Below are 20,789 nucleotides of genomic sequence, written 5' to 3'. Positions count from 1 at the left end.
TTTTTTGTTTTGCTTGTCATTAAACTTGTCCGACAAAAGACCATGAATTGAGAAAACACACCTGTTATTTGTATCAAACAATTGGCTAGCTAGGGTGTGAAGTTTCTTTGCTTTGATTTGAGGGCAAAAGAATTGTGTGACAAATAACTTATTTAGTCTTTATCATGTCAAATTTGTTATGGATACTAAATAATAGAAAATTGCATTAATTTCCTGCATATTGTTATCTGCAGGATTGGTTGAATTTCAATATTTTTGTATATCTGTTCTTAACATTGTAATGATTTCTTATTAAATGTTACTTGCCCTGAGTTTAAACACCAATATTTGATTGCAGGAGCACACTGTGATTGTGAGTGATGAAGGCTTTGAACCTACAGTGTTAACTATTCACCCAGGAGACAGGGTCTGGTGGGTTTGGCAACACACTAAAAACCTACACAATATTGTACAGGTAAATCATTTCATTATTTCTATATGTCTGTTTGCCTGTCCATTCATTCATCTGCCTGACTGAGTTCAAAAATATAAGCACTATGGAATTTTTCCCATTAAAGCATATCTTTTAACTTATACTCTTACATATGCCACCTTTCATGTTTTAGCCTGCATTTATGATTTTGTCAAGTTCAAAATTTTGCCCTTTTATTTTCATCCTGTTATGGGATTTCCCCTCAATTTTACATGCTATTTCAGTCTTTTTTCACCATGCAGTCTCAGGCTTTTAGAGTGGTGCAGAGGGACATCCCTGTACTGTACACTTTAGTATCCAGAAAAAGTTTCAATTTCAGCCATTTAGTTTTGGTTATTGCTTCCTTTGCATCAGCTAGAATTCTTGTCATATTACATTAATTTGGGTGTTTGTTTTTTCCCACATTAATTTGATGTACAATGATGTACTTGGTACTTGCTTTACTTTTTTCTGGCTGGGAGCTGTAACATCCTTTTCAAAAATGAATTAATTTGTATGTACTCATCAGGTGTGTCGTCAAGGTCAGCCAATTAAGGATGGGTTTTGTAGTGGTGTACCTAGGGAGAGTCCAGCAGCATTCATGATGCAGTTTGATAATCTACAACCTGTCTATTTCAACAGGTAGGTGTTGTATCAAATATAAATCAGTGTAATAGATGAAGACATTTATTGCTCAAGTAAATTAGCAAGCTAGTACCACACAAAATGTCCTTAACACACTTTACAGATTAAAAAGCAGAATGGAAACACTTATGCAGGTGATTCAACAATTAATAAATATAGCTGCAAATTATTTGATGTAAAACACTGGGTGTTGTTAAGGCGAGTACATCATATATATTGCACAAGTAGAGAATTAGTATGAATACAGGCAAATGAGCAATTAAGTGGATCATTGCCAACTGGTGTATAAACATGACAATAATATATTACATCTGTGGTGGTCATGTGACAGGTTCACAATCACATGATATAGTGATTTTGTTAAATTGCCGATGATAGGATGTGCCAGCTCTGATGTGTATTTATATTTATTTCTGATTTATTCTAGTACTGGTCTTCCAAATCTCTACGGAGCCATAGTGGTGATTGATCAACCACAGGTCCATCAAGTTCTTGTTGCCAAGAACAAAGTGGAACCAGATCCAGTCTTGGCTCAGTCTAATGATTGCATAGCATGGGTGTGGCCTGTACTGAGGACACATGGACTCACCCAAGTCCACGGGACACAACAGGTGTTTGAACTGCAGTCTTATACAAGGGATGTAGTAACACCAAGGTATGTCACTCATTATAGGCAGTTCGAAATTGAAATTTTATGCAAAGAAGGAAAGTCCCCTTATTAAGTTTTATCACAATATATGTCTGGATTTTTATAGAAGATTACACCCCAAAATTGATCTAGTATTGTCACAGACCAGGGGTTTGGGAAAATTGGAATAAAAGTCGGACTTGCGACGAAGTCCGACAATTCCCTGGCCGTGGGTAGCGTGGCCTTAAAATTGAAAAATATGAAGGGGAATCAAGTGCCTAATTTATACTCTTGACCTTGAGACGAAATAAATTCACCCTGAATCTAGGTTTTACAGTTCAGTAAATTTATTAATTATTTTTGAATTGCAAAAATATAAATATAAATATAAATTTAAATAGCAAATTCAATTTCTCTGGTATAATGGAACCAGGGACACAATATTTGAGATTTGTTTCTCACATAAAATAACGATTCAACATGAATCGAGACAAAAATAAATTCCGATTAATCAATCGACTTATTACTTTTCAAGTAATTTGTCAATATTATAACTGACCAATTTGTGAAACCCTAAATACCCCAAGTGCTGATCGATAAAATGAACCGACCAACACCCTTTCAAAATTTTTGGATGAAAGTTGATTAATAAAAATTATCGATCAATCAATTTCTAATAATCAATCTGATCAAGTTTGAAACCCTAAATACCCCAATGCTGATCGATAAAATGCACCGACCAACACCCTTTCAAAATTTTGGATGAAAGTTGATTAATAAAAATTATTGATCAATAAATTTCTAATAATCAATCTGATCAAGTGTGAAACCCTAAATACCCCAGTGCTGATCGATAAAATGCACCGACCAACACCCTTTCAAAATTTTGGATGAAAGTTGATTAATAAAAATTATTGATCAATCAATTTCTAATAATCAATCCGATCAAGTGATCGGTAAATACCTTTCAATAAAATCAATCAACCCGACCGATCAATTGAATCGATCATTTCCCTTTCAAAAATTTGGATGAAAGTTGATTAACAAAAATTATTGATCAATCAATTTCTAATAATCAATCCGATCAAGTGATCGGTAAATACCTTTCCAATAAAATCAATCAACCTGACCGTTCAATTGAATCGATCATTTCCCTTTCAAAATTTGGATGAAAGTTGATTAACAAAAATTATTGATCAATCAATTTCTAATAATCAATCCGATCAAGTGATCGGTAAATACCTTTCCAATAAAATCAATCAACCCGACCGATCAATTGAATCGATCATTTCCTTTCAAAAATTTGGATGAAAGTCATGAAAGTTGATTAATGAAAATTATTCATCAATTAATTTTCAATTTAAACAAAGTTTAAGCTTATAAAACCATTTTTGTCGTCTCCCAAATTTTGTGACAATGACCACAAACTCATGTGCTAAAATTTTCAGCACCCGAGGTTAATTTGTTTCTCGAGAAAACCAGACACCAACATGCATGAAGACGATCATGACCTTGTTGATTATTCAAATTGAATTGCGCAACTTAATTTTCCAACAAAATTGTCACTTCACATCGAAATGACCACAAAATTATTTGTATGTGCTTCATGGAGGGTACAAATACAAAAAGTGCAAATCTTAATCTTACCAAAATATATCACCAATCAATTCAGAACATCCAAATAATACACAAATTAATTTTGAATTCGAATAAAGAAGCCACAGCATTCAAAACGCCGTGGACTTTTTTTTTTAAATTTTGAGGCAAATACAAAAAGTGCAATTCTTAAGCTTAACAAAAATATGACATCAATCAATTCAAATAATCAAAATATGCGCATAAATCAATTTTCGGTATCACCGAATGAAGAAGCCACAGCATATCACAACGCCGTGGACTTTTTAAAATTTGAGGCAACGGTGTCTGAGTTTCTCATAAAACAACAACAATTTTTCCCCATTTTCTATTTGTGTCCCGTAATAGAACGCCAATATAATTCCTCACACATCTCTGATAATATTTTCAAACATGGATAAATGGAGGGCAGTCAGTCAGTGGAACAGATTTTAAGGTTTACGACACTTACCAAACCATCACTTCTGTATGGCGCTTAAAGGCTTTGGACATGTTCGACGCCATTTTGTTTTCTCAAAATTTCACACGTGTTTATATTTTAAAACACATTTCTTTTTGCTTTCTCGACGTTGGTCGAGCTAAAATCTTTGACCAAACTTGTGTAGGGAATTCACTCTCAAGGTGGAGTTATTCCCACACTAAATTTTTGATGAAAACCTATAAAACAAATTGAAACATTTTAAGCAAAACCAGACGCATGTCTCTAGCCCTGAACGGCCCGACAGAACTGATCTGATCTGGTTCAGACCGGATGTCACGGCGATTTCGCCGCTCTTACTTCCACTTTACTCCCTCCCTATTTGTGAAAGGGCAAGTTCCACTGACTCAATATTTAGAGGAAAGGACATTACGTCAATATACTTGCTCCCGTACATGAATAAAAAAAAATATGAACACGAACAACCTGGCCAGGGAGTTTGGACACAAACGGAACAGCCCCAATCGATTGGTACAGGATTTCAGTGACCAATCAGGCTTTGCTCTGAACAAAAGATTGATCAATCCAGAGGACTTTGGCTACCAATCAGAATTTGTCCTGAACAAAAGAGGTAAACCACAAAAAATCGGGACTATCCCTATTTAACATAAAACTTTTAAAACCGGAAAACAACTTCTTGACAAATGTCCCTCCCCACCAAGACGCGTCTCAAGGCGTCACCAACACACATAAATATCACAAAGTAGTAATGCATGAAATCTCTTTAAAAAAAAAATGCATGTATATTCCTTTAAGAAAAGACATGAATGTACCTTTAAGAACATATTTCTTTGTAAATCTGCCATTGTCAATTGCAATTATAGCAAATTTGTAATAATCATTAAATATTTATCCAAGTGTTCATTAATAATTACCATGGCAATAATTTAAAACCTGCCATTTATTGAGTGTCTCAATAAATGGCAAATTTGTAAGAAACACTCCTAACATAATTCATTTTCAAGTGTTCCTGTCCATGGCATTGAAATGTATCAGAGTTCATTTTGTATTAAAGTTCATAAATCGATGACATAATCTCCACTCATCATCCAAGCTGGTTGTCTTCTTGTCCTCTGTTGGCGGCGCAGAACAGGTGTACTGTTTATTTGCCTTTGAGGGGTAAGGGACTTGGGATTTGTGTCATCAACATCTGAATCTGATGATTTCTGACACAGTTCATTGCTCATTTCACTGGTAACACCTGCAGCTTCACTGTTATGTGACGAAACTTGAACTTGCGTTGAAGAGATGTCGACCATTGATGAATCTGATGAGAGTTGTTCATCATTTACAGCTGCAATTGCGACTGTAGATGTTTCTGGTGATGAAACTTCGTCACCCGACGCCACCACTGAAGACGGAGACTGATCTGTCTCAATGTTCATTAATTGGTTCGCCACTGATGTTTCTGGTGACAAATTTTCGTCACCCGGCGCCACCACTGAAGACGGAGACTGATCTGTCTCAATGTTCATTAATTGGTTCGCCACTGATGTTTCTGGTGACAAATTTTCGTCACCCGACGCCACCACTGAAGACGGAGACTGATCTGTCTCAATGTTCATTAATTGGTTCGCTACTGATGTTTCTGGTGACAAATTTTCGTCACCCGACGCCACCACCGCAGACTGATCTGTCTCAATGTTCATTAATTGGTTCGCCATTGATGTTTCTGGTGACAAATTTTCGTCACCCGACGCCACCACTGAAGACGGAGACTGATCTGTCTCAATGTTCATTAATTGGTTCGCCATTGATGTTTCTGGTGACAAATTTTCGTCACCCGACGCCACCACTGAAGACGGAGACTGATCTGTCTCAATGTTCATTAATTGGTTCGCCATTGATGTTTCTGGTGACAAATTTTCGTCACCCGACGCCACCACTGAAGACGGAGACTGATCTGTCTCAATGTTCATTAATTGGTTCGCCATTGATGTTTCTGGTGACAAATTTTCGTCACCCGACGCCACCACTGAAGACGGAGACTGCTCTGTCTCACTGTTCATTAATTGGTTCGCCATTGATGTTTCTGGTGACAAATTTTCGTCACCCGACGCCACCACTGAAGACGGAGACTGATCTGTCTCAATGTTCATTAATTGGTTCGCCACTGTTTCTGGTGACAAATTTTCGTCACCCGACGCCACAGCACCAAGAGGGACTTGGGAAAGGGAAGGCACGTCAACTGTACACCCATTCATGACTTCGTCCTCTTCTGATATGGCACTGGTATTCACATTGTCCTCTTCTGTCTGGTTTTCTTGAGGTTCGTCTTCCCTGTTTTCATGCACTTCACCAGTCGTTCTCAATACACATGGTTTTAACCGATCATAATGAACTACACTACATTTACCATTTGGCAATTTGATCATGTAATTGGAAGTAGAATATTGGCGTTCTATTACACATGGCCCATTCCAAAACATTGAAGTTTTGGTGTTACCCCCCGTTTTCTAGTTTCTGTGTACAACCACACAGTGTCTCCAGTTCTGTAGGGTCTTCCGTGGGCTTTTGTGTCGTATACCCTTTTTTGTCTCACCTGGGCTGCTTGCATATTATTTCTGGCAACCTCAAAGGCAACTTCCAGTTTATTTCTAATATTAAGGGCATAAGATGAAGGCGACTCAATTGTTTCACCTGGTGGTGGAGCTATTAGAACATCCAATGGTAAAGAAATTTCCTCCCAAACATCAACAAATTTGGCGCACGCCTGTTGACTCTTGCTCGCTTGCTCTGTAAGCCATAAGAACAAATGGAAGGTGTTCATCCCAATCCGTTTGGTCATTTGATTACATACATTGATACCATGGTTTCTAAAGTCGCATTCATGCGCTCAACCAAGCCATCAGACTGTGGGTGATAAGCAGTAGTTCGCGTCTTATCTATTGACAACAAGCGACATACTTCTTGAAAAAGTGTACTCTCAAAATTTGATCCTTGATCTGTATGTACTGTTAACGGTACTCCATAGCGACATATGAATTCAGTAGTTAGCGCTTGGGCCACTGTCTCAGCCTTTCGATCTGGCAACGGTATCGCCTCTACCCATTTGGTAAAGTAATCCATTATTACCACAATATATTTGTTGCCATTCTTAGACTGAGGCAGTGGTCCTAAAATATCTAAAGCTATGCGTTCTAATGGTGCGCCAACTTGACAAAGTTTCATAGGAGCCCGTCTTCGTTTCCCTGTTGGACGTTTTCTAGTTTGACAAGCTACACAACTTCTGACATAATCATTCACATCTCTACGATAACTTGGCCAATAATATGATTTTCTGATTTTACCCAGAGTTCTCCTCTGTCCTAAATGACCGCTGTTCTAGTATCATGAGCAAATATCAACACTTCATTCTTTAATGCTTGCGGAACTACAAATTGTACATATGTTACTCTTGATGATGAAATATATTTTCTATACAACACTCCCTCTTTCAAAGTCAACTGATCCCACTGGCTCCATAATATCTTTGAAAAACGATCCAAACCAGAAACAGCTTCCAATGTAGGACGAGTAGAACTCTTTTTCAAAAGATCTATTATTGGTGAAATACGAGTATCTTGTTTTTGAGCTAATGCAAGGGACTGGGAATCTAATCCTGCAAGACTGAATGCACCAGTACATGTACACACTATTGACTTTATGTCCTTGGAACTACCTGTGTGAGAAACTGAACAACACCTTGCCGAGTCACATCTATCTGCTTCATACACATCGGGATGTCGTGAGAGTGCGTCTGCATTATTATGTTTTTTACCAGGCCTATGTTCAATTTCAAATTCAAACATTGCAAGAACTTGAACCACCTTGCTACTTGACCATCTATCTCCTTGAAATTTGATAACCACCTTAAAGAACCATGATCTGTTCTAAGTCTGAATGTTCTCCCATACAGGAAATGGCGAAAATGTTTAACAAATGAAACTGCTGCCAACATTTCTCTCCGTGTTACATCGTATTTCCGTTCTGATTTGGAAAGTTTCTTACTCGCATAGGCGATAACTCTTTCCTTTCCATCTTGAACCTGTGACAATACACTCCCTATACCATCTCCACTTGCATCAGTGTCCAATATAAAACTCTTGGAAAAATCCGGAAATGCTAAAATTGGGGAGGTTGTTAGATGATTTCTCAATTCCTCAAACGCTTTTTGACATTTTTTGGTCCAAATGAAAATAGTATCTTTCTCTGTGAGACGATGTAGAGGTGCTGCTATTGTAGAAAATGATTTCACAAAACGTCTATAATAGGAACACAGGCCTAAAAATTGTCTGACTTCTTTCACATTTGTAGGTACCTTCCAATTTCTAACTTTGTCAATTTTCTTTGGATCTGTTGATACTCCATCACGTGAAATAACATGACCTAAGTATAGAACTCGTGTTTTTAACAAATCACACTTTTTGGGTTTAAGTTTAAGCCCTGCTTGTTCAAGTCTAGTAAACACAGTTTCCATCCTTGTAAGATGATCTTCAAAGGTCTTACTAAAAATAATGATGTCATCCAAATAGACCAGACAAATTTGCCATTGCAACCCTGATAACACACGCTCCATAAGGCGCTCGAAAGTCGAGGCGCATTTGTCAAACCAAATGGGAGTACGTTGAACTCATAAAGTCCCGTACCAGTGGAAAATGCTGTTTTCTGTCTGTCTTCTGGGGCAACTTCTATCTGCCAATAACCCGAGGTCAAATCTAATGTAGAAAACCATTGTGAACCTGATAGAGCATCTAAAGTATCATCTATCCTAGGAAGTGGATACGAATCCACTCGGACATTCAAATTAATTTTGCGAAAATCAACACAAAATCGTAAAGTACCATCACTCTTCTTTGCAATTACTACTGGGGACTGCCATGGTGACTGAGAAGGACTAATGATGCCTTTTTGAAGCATACTCTGAATTTCATTTTCTACTTCTGCACGTTGATGAAAAGGCAAGCGCCTAGGCGGCTGTCTTATTGGGGACAATCACCTGTATTGATATGATGATATGCTAAAGAAGTTCTCCCTGGTTCACTATTTTCTGAAAAAACCTTTTGTGTTTTTTAATCACATTCACCACCGCTTCTTTTTGATTATTATCTAAATCTGGGATTGTCCGATGTATTAACTCCTTTAAATCATCATTCACTATGTCCTTCTTCTGCTCTTTTGAATTTGTCTCAACAATATCTTGTAATGAATTATCAGTCTTGGATCTAACTTTATTCTCACTTACACCATATGAATTTGTATTCTTGAATTCATTTGAAGAACTACTTGTTTGTATTTCCTCAGTGTCTATGTTGTTAATTGTGTTACATGTACTTTCAAATAAATTGGTATCAATTTGGTCTTGTGTGTTTGCTTCATCACCATTCCCTAATGACTGTACTAACTCAGCAGGCTGTAACAATGCTACATTTGTACCTTGATAAAGTACCACTGGTTCACTAGAAAATTTGCCAACCTCAAAGGAACTCTTGTGCAATCAAAATCAACCACTGACCTTGCAACAAGGACACCACTATCACGCTCAACAAATTGTTTAGTCGCTTCCACAATACCTATTCCTGCTGGCTTCCTACTAACAAGTCGACCTGGAATAATCAATTCCTGTCCTGGCTGAATGGTTGTAGTATTAAGTACAGCTACCCGACAACATTGGGAAGGAGATGTTTCAACTACTACTGGAATTTGTTTATCCATGATAGTAACTGTGCCCTTCCGTACATCTACAATTCCTCCAAAAGAATGCATAAAATCATTTCCTAAAATTCCAGCAGGTTCAATGTCAGCGACCAAAACTGGATGTTTAACCTGTACTTTCCCTAACTGCATATCAAGTTCTCCACATACACCATGTACTTTCAACACCTGACCATTTGCAGCTGCAATTGGGGGTAAATAAGGCTTAAGCTGATCAGTAATCTCCTTTGGAAATAATTCCCAAACCTTGGGATGAATCAAAGTGTCAGTTGAACCACTATCTACAAGCATCTTAATATCCTGCTTACCAATTCTAACCATTGCATAAATTGATTTCTTGACTACCTGGGCCTTGTTTGCAGTAGGTTGCTCATTGGCCCTGTCTTGGGCAACCGAACAGAGTTTAAATCTGCACCTGTTGACTGATTCCTTGAATTTCCTACAAAATAACCATCACGAACACTGGGAATACTATCAGCTGGATGAGGTAACGGACTACTATTCTGGACTTTATATCCACCGTTTGACATGTCCTGTCCATGTGCCCCCCTAGACATTTCACCATACATATTACTAGTCTGATTACCATTACTACAAGTTGTTTGACCATACATGTTACAAGTTGGACTACTATTCATATTACTACTGGTATTACCATGATTATTATGACTGGTTAGTGGTCCATATGCGTTACCAGCTGGAGGAACTGCATATTACCAGATGGTGGGACCTGCATGTTATTAGATGGAGGGATATACATATTTCCAGCTGGATTCATCCTTGGCCTATTATTCATCCATCCATATCGTGTGTTTGACAAGTGGGGACATTCGTTTTTGTAATGTCCAAAACTATAGCAATGATAACACTGCACCTGTGAACGTGGTCTTGGCTCACGTATTGGATAATAATCATTTGTCTGAACAGGAGCAATAGTACTCGGTTGATTGTTAGTAACAACCATGCCTTTTAATTGTTGAGTTATTTGTATCAAAGTCTGAACCTTCTCTGTCAAGTCATCTCTTTCTGCAGTTAATGAATCTATCTTTCTCTCTACTTTATACCTCCAAGCTTCTTCACTCTTCTTTTTAAATATATTTGTATTAGGGTTTTCCAAATCTGTGAGTCCTAATTTAGTGTTACCAGTCTCAAGTTCAGGTTGTGAAACAAAAGTTGTATTTTGACCTATAATACTACTAGACGCCACGCCTGCATCAAGAGGTTTACTATTCACTACTGGGGACGGTGCTAATAAATTGTCAGCATTTTGCAGCGCTGCTGTTCTGCGAGCTAATGGATTTCGATCCTCATCAACCTGAATCAGTCCCTCCTCAAACCTTGCAGTCGCCAATGCTTCCGACATGGTTTTTGGTTGTTTTCGTCTTATCGCCATTCTCAATTGCTTATTTCCTTCTAAGGCTTCCACAAAATGGTCGATTGCAATGTCGTCTGCAACGGAATGAGGCGCATCTGGAAAAGCTTTAGCTGTTAGCACTCTAATCGCAGTAGCTAATGCAGACAAAGATTCATTAGGTTTACGACGTCTCTGTCTTAGTCGCAAAGCGATACGACCGCGCTGGGTCACACGGACTGAATCTACTACACAATTCATGCGCAATTATGTCGGCATCTGCACGCGACTCTTTGCTGAGGGAAGCATATAATCGCAAAGCTTCGCCACGTAATGCACCTCCCATAAATTTAGCTTTTACTATTCCTTCCCACCTGTTAATTTCTGACATCAAATCAAAATGAACCAACCACGAAGTTAAATCTGTATCACCACTGTAGGGTTCTGGTTTGCAATTGGTGTTCGATGTATTCTCGAATTATCACCGGGCAAAGAATTTGAATAACCATGGGGGATTATGGAAGTTTGCCTTTGAGTACCAGGGTTATGCAGCAGCCCATGCTCCACAGAAAAACCATCTGTTCCACTGACTGTTGGTGGGGGAATTTGAGTTTTCTTTAATACCCTTGGACGGGCTTGTGTATTTGTACATGCATCAGCCCTTACAGAATTTTTAACCTCTGTATCGGGATGAATTCTTTCATCCAGATACTCCCCATCTTGATCTGCAAGATATGAACCAGATTCACTTGCTTTTGCCACCCTATTTGCAAGGTCATGCAGATGTTGTTCAATTTCATCTTCCTTTTTAACATGAGATTGATCATATTGATGACCCAAAGTATTCATATCTACTTCATCTGCATTGAATCTAATTGCACCTTCCTCCATGAATGAAAGTGGAGTATAAGATAATTTGAAATTTGGTCCTTGTTTTGCCATTATTTTTTTTTTTAATTTACTAAACAATGAAAATATTTCGTAACAGTGAGACAATTCAAATAAATCAAGCACTTGTATTTACTACCCTAAAATTTTGAAGGCCTAAAAGGTTTTTAAGATAATAAAAACCCAATGATATAAGGTTGAACTGGACAAATGCAGCTGTGCCGCTGTCACCAAAATTAAGGCCTGGTAATTGAGACAGACCGTTGCCACCAAAATCCCACCGCTGCCACCAAAATTTATGTCACAGACCAGGGGTTTGGGAAAATTGGAATAAAAGTCGGACTTGCGACGAAGTCCGACAATTCCCTGGCCGTGGGTAGCGTGGCCTTAAAATTGAAAAATATGAAGGGGAATCAAGTGCCTAATTTATACTCTTGACCTTGAGACGAAATAAATTCACCCTGAATCTAGGTTTTACAGTTCAGTAAATTTATTAATTATTTTTGAATTGCAAAAATATAAATATAAATATAAATTTAAATAGCAAATTCAATTTCTCTGGTATAATGGAACCAGGGACACAATATTTGAGATTTGTTTCTCACATAAAATAACGATTCAACATGAATCGAGACAAAAATAAATTCCCGATTAATCAATCGGCTTATTACTTTTCAAGTAATTTGTCAATATTATAACTGACCAATTTGTGAAACCCTAAATACCCCAAGTGCTGATCGATAAAATGAACCGACCAACACCCTTTCAAAATTTTTGGATGAAAGTGGATTAATAAAAATTATCGATAAATCAATTTCTAATAATCAATCTGATCAAGTTTGAAACCCTAAATACCCCAATGCTGATCGATAAAATGCACCGACCAACACCCTTTCAAAATTTTGGATGAAAGTTGATTAATAAAAATTATTGATCAATCAATTTCTAATAATCAATCTGATCAAGTGTGAAACCCTAAATACCCCAGTGCTGATCGATAAAATGCACCGACCAACACCCTTTCAAAATTTTGGATGAAAGTTGATTAATAAAAATTATTGATCAATCAATTTCTAATAATCAATCCGATCAAGTGATCGGTAAATACCTTTCAATAAAATCAATCAACCCGACCGATCAATTGAATCGATCATTTCCTTTCAAAAATTTGGATGAAAGTTGATTAACAAAAATTATTGATCAATCAATTTCTAATAATCAATCCGATCAAGTGATCGGTAAATACCTTTCCAATAAAATCAATCAACCTGACCGTTCAATTGAATCGATCATTTCCCTTTCAAAAATTTGGATGAAAGTTGATTAACAAAAATTATTGATCAATCAATTTCTAATAATCAATCCGATCAAGTGATCGGTAAATACCTTTCCAATAAAATCAATCAACCCGACCGATCAATTGAATCGATCATTTCCCTTTCAAAAATTTGGATGAAAGTTGATTAATAAAAATTATTGATCAATCAATTTCTAATAATCAATCCGATCAAGTGATCGGTAAATACCTTTCCAATAAAATCAATCAACCCGACCGATCAATTGAATCGATCATTTCCCTTTCAAAAATTTGGATGAAAGTTGATTAATAAAGATTATTGATCAATCAATTTCTAATAATCAATCCGATCAAGTGATCGGTAAATACCTTTCAATAAAATCAATCAACCCGACCGATCAATTGAATCGATCATTTCCCTTTCAAAAATTTGGATGAAAGTTGATTAATAAAAATTATTGATCAATCAATTTCTAATAATCAATCTGATCAAGTGATCGGTAAATACCTTTCCAATAAAATCAATCAACCCGACCGATCAATTGAATCGATCATTTCCCTTTCAAAAATTTGGATGAAAGTCATGAAAGTTGATTAATGAAAATTATTCATCAATTAATTTTCAATTTAAACAAAGTTTAAGCTTATAAAACCATTTTTGTCGTCTCCCAAATTTTGTGACGGCCACAAACTCATGTGCTAAAATTTTCAGCACCCGAGGTTAATTTGTTTCTCGAGAAAACCAGACACCAACATTCATGAAGGCGATCATGACATTGTTGATTATTCAAATTGAATTCCGCAACTTAATTTTCCAACAAAATTGTCACTTCACATCGAAATGACCACAAAATTATTTGTATGTGCTTCCATGGAGGGTACAAATACAAAAAGTGCAAATCTTAATCTTACCAAAAATATATCACCAATCAAAACAGAACATCAAAATAATACACAAATTAATTTTCGGAATCCAAATAAAGAAGCCACAGCATTCAAAACGCCGTGGACTTTTTTTAAATTTTGAGGCAAATACAAAAAGTGCAATTCTTAAGCTTAACAAAAATATGACATCAATCAATTCAAATAATCAAAATATCGCAAATCAATTTTCGGTATCACCGAATGAAGAAGCCACAGCATATCACAACGCCGTGGACTTTTTAAAATTTGAGGCAACGGTGTCTGAGTTTCTCGCATAAAACAACAACAATTTTTCCCCATTTTCTATTTGTGTCCCGTAATAGAACGCCAATATAATTCCTCACACATCTCTGATAATATTTTCAAACATGGATAAATGGAGGGGCAGTCAGTCAGTGGAACAGATTTTAAGGTTTACGACACTTACCAAACCATCACTTCTGTATGGCGAAAGGCTTTGGACATGTTCGACGCCATTTTGTTTTCTCAAAATTTCACACGTGTTTATATTTTAAAACACATTTCTTTTTGCTTTCTCTACGTTTGTCGAGCAAAAATTTTTGACCAAACTTGTTTAGGGAATTCACTCTCAAGGTGGAGTTATTCCCACACTAAATTTTGATGAAAAACCTATAAAACAAATTGAAACATTTTTAAGCAAAACCAGACGCATGTCTCTAGCCCTTAACGGCCCGACAGAACTGATCTGATCTGGTTCAGACCGGATGTCACGGCGATTTCGCCGCTCTTACTTCCACTTTACTCCCTCCCTATTTGTGAAAGGGCAAGTTCCACTGACTCAATATTTAGAGGAAAGGACATTCGTCAATATACTTGCTCCCGTACATGAATAAAAAAAAATATGAACACGAACAACCTGGCCAGGGAGTTTGGACACAAAACGGAACAGCCCCAATCGATTGGTACAGGATTTCAGTGACCAATCAGGCTTTGCTCTGAACAAAAGATTGATCAATCCAGAGGACTTTGGCTACCAATCAGAATTTGTCCTGAACAAAAGAGGAAACAAAAAAAAAATCGGGACTATCCCTATTTAACATAAAACTTTTAAAACCGGGAAAACAACTTCTTGACAGTATTCCAATTGAAATCCAAAAATAGATGTAGGCTTGCTATTTGAACTTTGATGCTTCAATGTTTCTAATCATACCCTTTCTTCTGTGATCAACAACCCAAGAGCAAAGTGTTGATACACCCCTATGGAAGACATGACCTTAATCTTTCCTGAATGGATGACTTCATTTGAAATGGGAGATTGCCTTTCATAGGTGCTGTATATGGATATCAAATGGAATAGGAAAGGGTGCTGATTTTATATGATTTATATTGTTCAGTGTTGTGTATTTTCCTCCAGGAGGTGCTGTGCATTATCTTTCAATGAAACAGGACTTTATCACTATTACAGTAAAGCATTCTCTGACAAAGGTGATAAATACATGGTGAGTAATAGTATTTGCTGATTTTACTTCTAAACTTAGCATTACCTGTTTGCTTGCATTACAGTTGTTCACAAATTTGTGATGTATTTATTCATTTAAGACTATCGGAGTTCTCGGTATGCATTGGTTTGCTGTTTTACTTGATTTTATTTCCACATAATGCCATTATATGATACACATAACAATATTTAACTAAATGAGAATAAAACATACAACATTTTGATAAATGGATGCAATAATTGGACCTGATTGTAGATAATAAAAACAGGAATTCTTCATGTTCATCATGTCTTACAGTTTGAGCATAGCAGTAAGACCACACTGAGTTCTGTAGTAGTGAGTGAACCCAATGACATCAGACAAGTCAAAGTGACTAGTAAATGCTTCAACCCACCTGTAGTCAACATTCTTAAGGTAAGTTACTCTATATGTACACATTTGAGGAGAGCACAACTGACTGGACTGTTCCCTGGGTATAGAAACATAGACTTTGCAAACTAGTCATTATTTAACTTATTTTTACATGCAGTAAAATGACATACGATTTGACCCATGGACAACAGGTGTAATTCATTTCTGTTTCAAATTTCAAAGTAGAGGGATTTTGTGTACATTGCAAGGTATGAATGAAACTAGTGTTTATTCTATGCAGAAAGGCTTGTAGACTTGGGGTCACTGTGCTTTTACATACCCATTTTTCTGCCTGTTACACCAATTTGACTGAATTTGATAACATATCTGAAATCACCACTATTATTTATGTTCTTCCCATCACAGGGACAAACTGTGTTATGGTCATGGAAAGACAGTCACACAGAGAAGCACAACATTGTGCACGTCAACCCACCTGACCATCCAAAGTGTTACATGCCAGTGACAGGACCAGATGCATTTAGTAGTGGAGGATCACAATGTAATTATAGTTGTATGCAAACCTTCCAGGAATCTGGCTCATTCTATTACACCTCAGAGGGTGCAACAGGGTGTGTGAGCACTATCAATGTACTAGAAAAAGGTATGCTATATAATACCCCATGCAAATTATTACATGCCAGCAGCTGGGTCAGTTTAAAATAAGCCATATTATTATTTGAGAACAATTAAAAGAGCGTACGATGTCCTGTCAACCAGACCAAATATGCACCATACTGCACAGGTCAGCATGCAATCACACAGCTCCTTTCCTGTGACATCAGACGCAAACTAGTCTTTGTAATTCGGTCTTAGATTATAGAGGCCTCATCATAATTTACTTTTACAAGGGCACTCATTATCAAGGCCATTGAGCAAGGGTGCTAAAGAAAATGTACTACATTAGCTTTAAAAACTTTGGGCATTAAGACCAATTCATAACCTCAATAATATATGCGATACATGCGATCCAATCATTTTTTTATTTATTTGTTAAACGCAAATGTTGAACACGATTACTAATATTCGACAGTGGGCCTCCGCACCATCAGCGTAAATATTTTAGTAACCTCTCGCACGCCACGTTGTGCCGAACATTTGCTTTGGACCTCAGAATATCCCTTGGGGCTGCACCCCTCGGGATATTCCTCGGTTCCAAAGTTATTAACCTCTGAATTTGAAATGGGCAAGGCCAATCATGGCCTTTTATCATTTCAAAGCATAGCATATGAAATGTTATGTGTCCTTTTACAGTCTACTCTATGCCTACTCTGGCTGGACTGAGCTAATCATTCAAACAAATGTAAGATTCAGATTTAAATATGTATAGATTATGAGACTGCAGTTCCTCTTAAATCTTATGGAGTCACTCAAAGCATTTAGGGTATTGGCATTGGATTCAGTGTAAGTGTTAGCATTATTATTCTCATCTATTTTGATGTTAGAGCTAGTTTACTGTTAGGCTTAGTTCACTGTTAGGCCTACACCATTAGACAACATGTAGCTCATTTTACAATTTCAGCCATTTATTCTAGTCTATCATTTTAGCTATGAAAGTATTTGATGGTCATATTCAAGAGATATTCCTTAAACCTTAATATTTTGTCTAATTTGACAGAAGTGTGTACCAGCATGCCATTGATAGTGTCCAAGAGTACAGGAGGGACAGTGGAAAAATGGCATCAAATTGATGTGGCTTCCAATACAGAGTCTGCTACCATTATCTATACTATGGATGGTGCAGAACCTCAACTACATGGTGCTACTACTAGGGTAAGGATATTAATACTTGAAATGATTTGCTCTTTACCCTCTTGCTGGATGGCTATTTGGTCCTTTGGTCCTACCTTGGTTAACCGTACAAATCATTTTGAGTAATTTGATATGATTGGAGTGACTTTAATTAATAGCTGTAGGAAGTGTTAAGTGTTAAGAAAATACTGTTTACTCCAAAAATTATTGGGGAAGGAGTAGAGAAAAAAAGGGGCAAAAGGAATAAAAGAGTCAGAGGACTTTTCTGTTAAGTTGGGTCAATAGAGCATCTGATGCATATAAGGGTTAAAACTCTCTTATTCCAAGAAAAAATGGATAGTTTCTTGTCAAAATATTTGTAACAGAGTCTATTTTTTTCATTAGATAAAATGTTTTGGTGGATAAACAGTTGGTGTTAAGGTTTTCTTATATCGGTAATACTTTACTGGTAGGATGAAACTTGCTTATCAGGTGGTGTGCACATTTTGATAAATTATAAGTTCTTTTATGTTTTTCTTTCTTGCAGATTTATAAAAGAGATAAGGGAATTTGTCTCAAGAAATCTGGCCTTCACATTATCCGAGCTAAAGCAATTAGCGACAACATGTTACCAAGTAAAACATTCACATCATCGTAAGTGATACTCTCTGAATTTTTGGCCCCAGAATGTGTGGGCTTATGTTATGGCCCAGATGGTTGGTTGGTTGTCTTGTTCTTTCAGTCACTGATTTCTTTGAACTTTTGATCATCTTTTATAAATACCACAAAGATTATACACAAAACTGTTCACAAAGAAAACAATTTTTGAACCTTCATATTTTTCAGGCGATTCTGGGTCCTTGAAGGTGGTAAAGGTGACAGCTCGGATGATGAAGATGCTGTTTCCGTAGCAACTGAAGATTTTGAAGAGGAACAGAAGCTTTACACATCAGGCCCTGTAAGTAAAAAATAGGATCTATTCATAGCAGCGTGTAGACTGATAATGGACTCTGTCACTTTGACATTTGCTTAAAAAGTTAACTTTTCCAAAGTCTTGGTTGAGCAGCAACATAGCTTGCGACACCATTAGGTTATCAGGATTATAAACACAACACTGAATGTAGATGCCGTATATTACGGCATCTGCTCTTTTTAAGCAAAGTATCAATGCTTTTTTCTTGTCAGCACACAATCTTTTGAAAGCATACTCACACACACCACAAACTATATTTTTGTTAACTAAATGAGCTTGTTGAGGTAGATAGGACTTCAAGCAGCCACGGATTGATGTGTGTCTTGAATTACATGAAGTGTATTGGAAACAAATCTGTATGTTATAAATTTGCACACACATGCGCACACCCCACAAGCGCAAAAACATATGTCCACTCACATTTTGGCTGTTTTGTTTCAGCTAAATCACTGATTTCAATATAAAATTTTATAGGATAAATATCCATTAGCAATTCCCGATTGAAATATTTACAAAGTACAAGTACTACAAAGTTTGACACAGCTTGTTGCATTGCACAAATTTGTACATTTGTAAGTTTCATATAAAATGATCATTTATTGAACTGCAGACAACTAAATGGCAGTGGTGGCAGTGTGTTCCAGAAATCCAGGGTTGGTTTGTTGGAGCTGGACATCTGGAATTATATTGGCAGTTGCCTCAAGAGGAGTACAGGGAGCAGGTTGTAGGATACCAGGTAAGCCCAGCAAGAATGATTGGAATTAACCAAGCAGTCACAAACTGAATGTTTATGAAGTTAATGAGTCTGTGTTGGCAAATATAATTTAGATTTTAGGGAACAACATCATGCATGTTACCACAGCTCCAAGTAACAGTAGCTGTGAGACTAAAATAATACATGCGGTAACATGCCACAAATTGATAATTGGCCAATTCAGTATGAACTTTGACAGCTACTTATAACTGGAAGTGTGAGGGAAAGATAATTGGACATGTTTCTAAAGTATTTCCATCAAACTTCAGGTATACAAAATAAAATTATAAACAAGAAAAGAGTGTTTGAATTCAATTTTGAGTCATTTTGGAGGTGTTTTGGATCATGTTTGATGATAGGTAAGGTAGGTAAATATTCATGGCTGTGCTTACATGCCAAAGTGCCCATCTCTCTTTCAAAGTTATTTAGGGTCACTGTCAAACCCTCCGTGGTGAGTAATGAATTTCAATCTTACAGAAATTTTTGATAAGTAAATAACCATCTTTGTGACCAAATTCTGATGCTTTCTTGACTTCAATTCATATACTATGTATGTTCTTTGTTTCAGGTGTTTGTAAACAACATCTGCTACCATGCAAGTCTTACTGCTGACTGCAACAGTATCATTGTGGAGGGTCTAGCAGCAGCTCAAACATACCATGTATCTATTATAGCAATGCCAAAGGAACAAGTCTTCTTACCACACCAGTCAAATAGACTAGTAAGTATCCGTCACACATACCATGTATCTATTATAGCAATGCCAAAGGAACAAGTCTTCTTACCTCACCAGTCAAATAGACTAGTAAGTATCCGTCAAACATACCATGTATCTATTATAGCAATGCCAAAGGAACAAGTCTTCTTACCACACCAGTCAAATAGACTAGTAAGTATCCGTCAAACATACCATGTATCTATTATAGCAGTGCCAAAGAAACAAGTCTTCTTACCACACCAGTCAAATAGACTAGTAAGTATCCGTCAAACATACCATGTATCTATTATAGCAATGCCAAAGGAACAAGTCTTCTTACCACACCAGTCAAATAGACTAGTAAGTATCCGTCAAACATACCATGTATCTATTATAGCAATGCCAAATGAACAAGTCTTCTTACCACACCAGTCAAATAGACTAGTAAGTATCCGTCAAACATACCATGTATCTATTATAGCAATGCCAAAGGAACAAGTCTTCTTACCACACCAGTCAAATAGACTAGTAAGTATCCGTCAAACATACCATGTATCTATTATAGCAATGCCAAAGGAACAAGTCTTCTTACCACACCAATCAAATAGACTAGTAAGTATCCGTCAAACATACCATGTATCTATTATAGCAATGCCAAAGGAACAAGTCTTCAAATTGGCCATCCAGTCCCACCTCCTCTAACCAGTTCACATAATTTATGTTTTGTTTTATTTTATTCTGTATTGATTATATGTATTTGTTAGTAATGTTT

The 20,789-nt window shown here is 36.8% G+C and overlaps 1 protein-coding gene across 1 annotated transcript in view; it reads left to right on the top strand.

The window, feature by feature from the left end:
* The window catches only part of LOC140139648 (uncharacterized), a 192,328-nt gene that overhangs the window by 90,415 nt on the left and 81,124 nt on the right, over positions 1-20,789 (top strand). The window contains 11 exon segments of the mRNA XM_072161352.1: positions 338-454; positions 981-1,093; positions 1,524-1,751; positions 15,367-15,451; positions 15,749-15,865; positions 16,229-16,466; positions 17,481-17,635; positions 18,141-18,247; positions 18,440-18,551; positions 19,177-19,302; positions 19,889-20,629. Of these exon segments, the coding sequence (XP_072017453.1) occupies positions 338-454; positions 981-1,093; positions 1,524-1,751; positions 15,367-15,451; positions 15,749-15,865; positions 16,229-16,466; positions 17,481-17,635; positions 18,141-18,247; positions 18,440-18,551; positions 19,177-19,302; positions 19,889-20,629 (2,139 nt within the window).

Source organism: Amphiura filiformis, chromosome 18 (genome assembly GCF_039555335.1).
Source record: "Amphiura filiformis chromosome 18, Afil_fr2py, whole genome shotgun sequence".
Lineage (NCBI taxonomy): Eukaryota > Metazoa > Echinodermata > Ophiuroidea > Amphilepidida > Amphiuridae > Amphiura > Amphiura filiformis.
The sequence above is the reverse complement of the archived record's forward strand: the minus strand, read 5'-3'. Positions and strand labels throughout refer to the sequence as shown.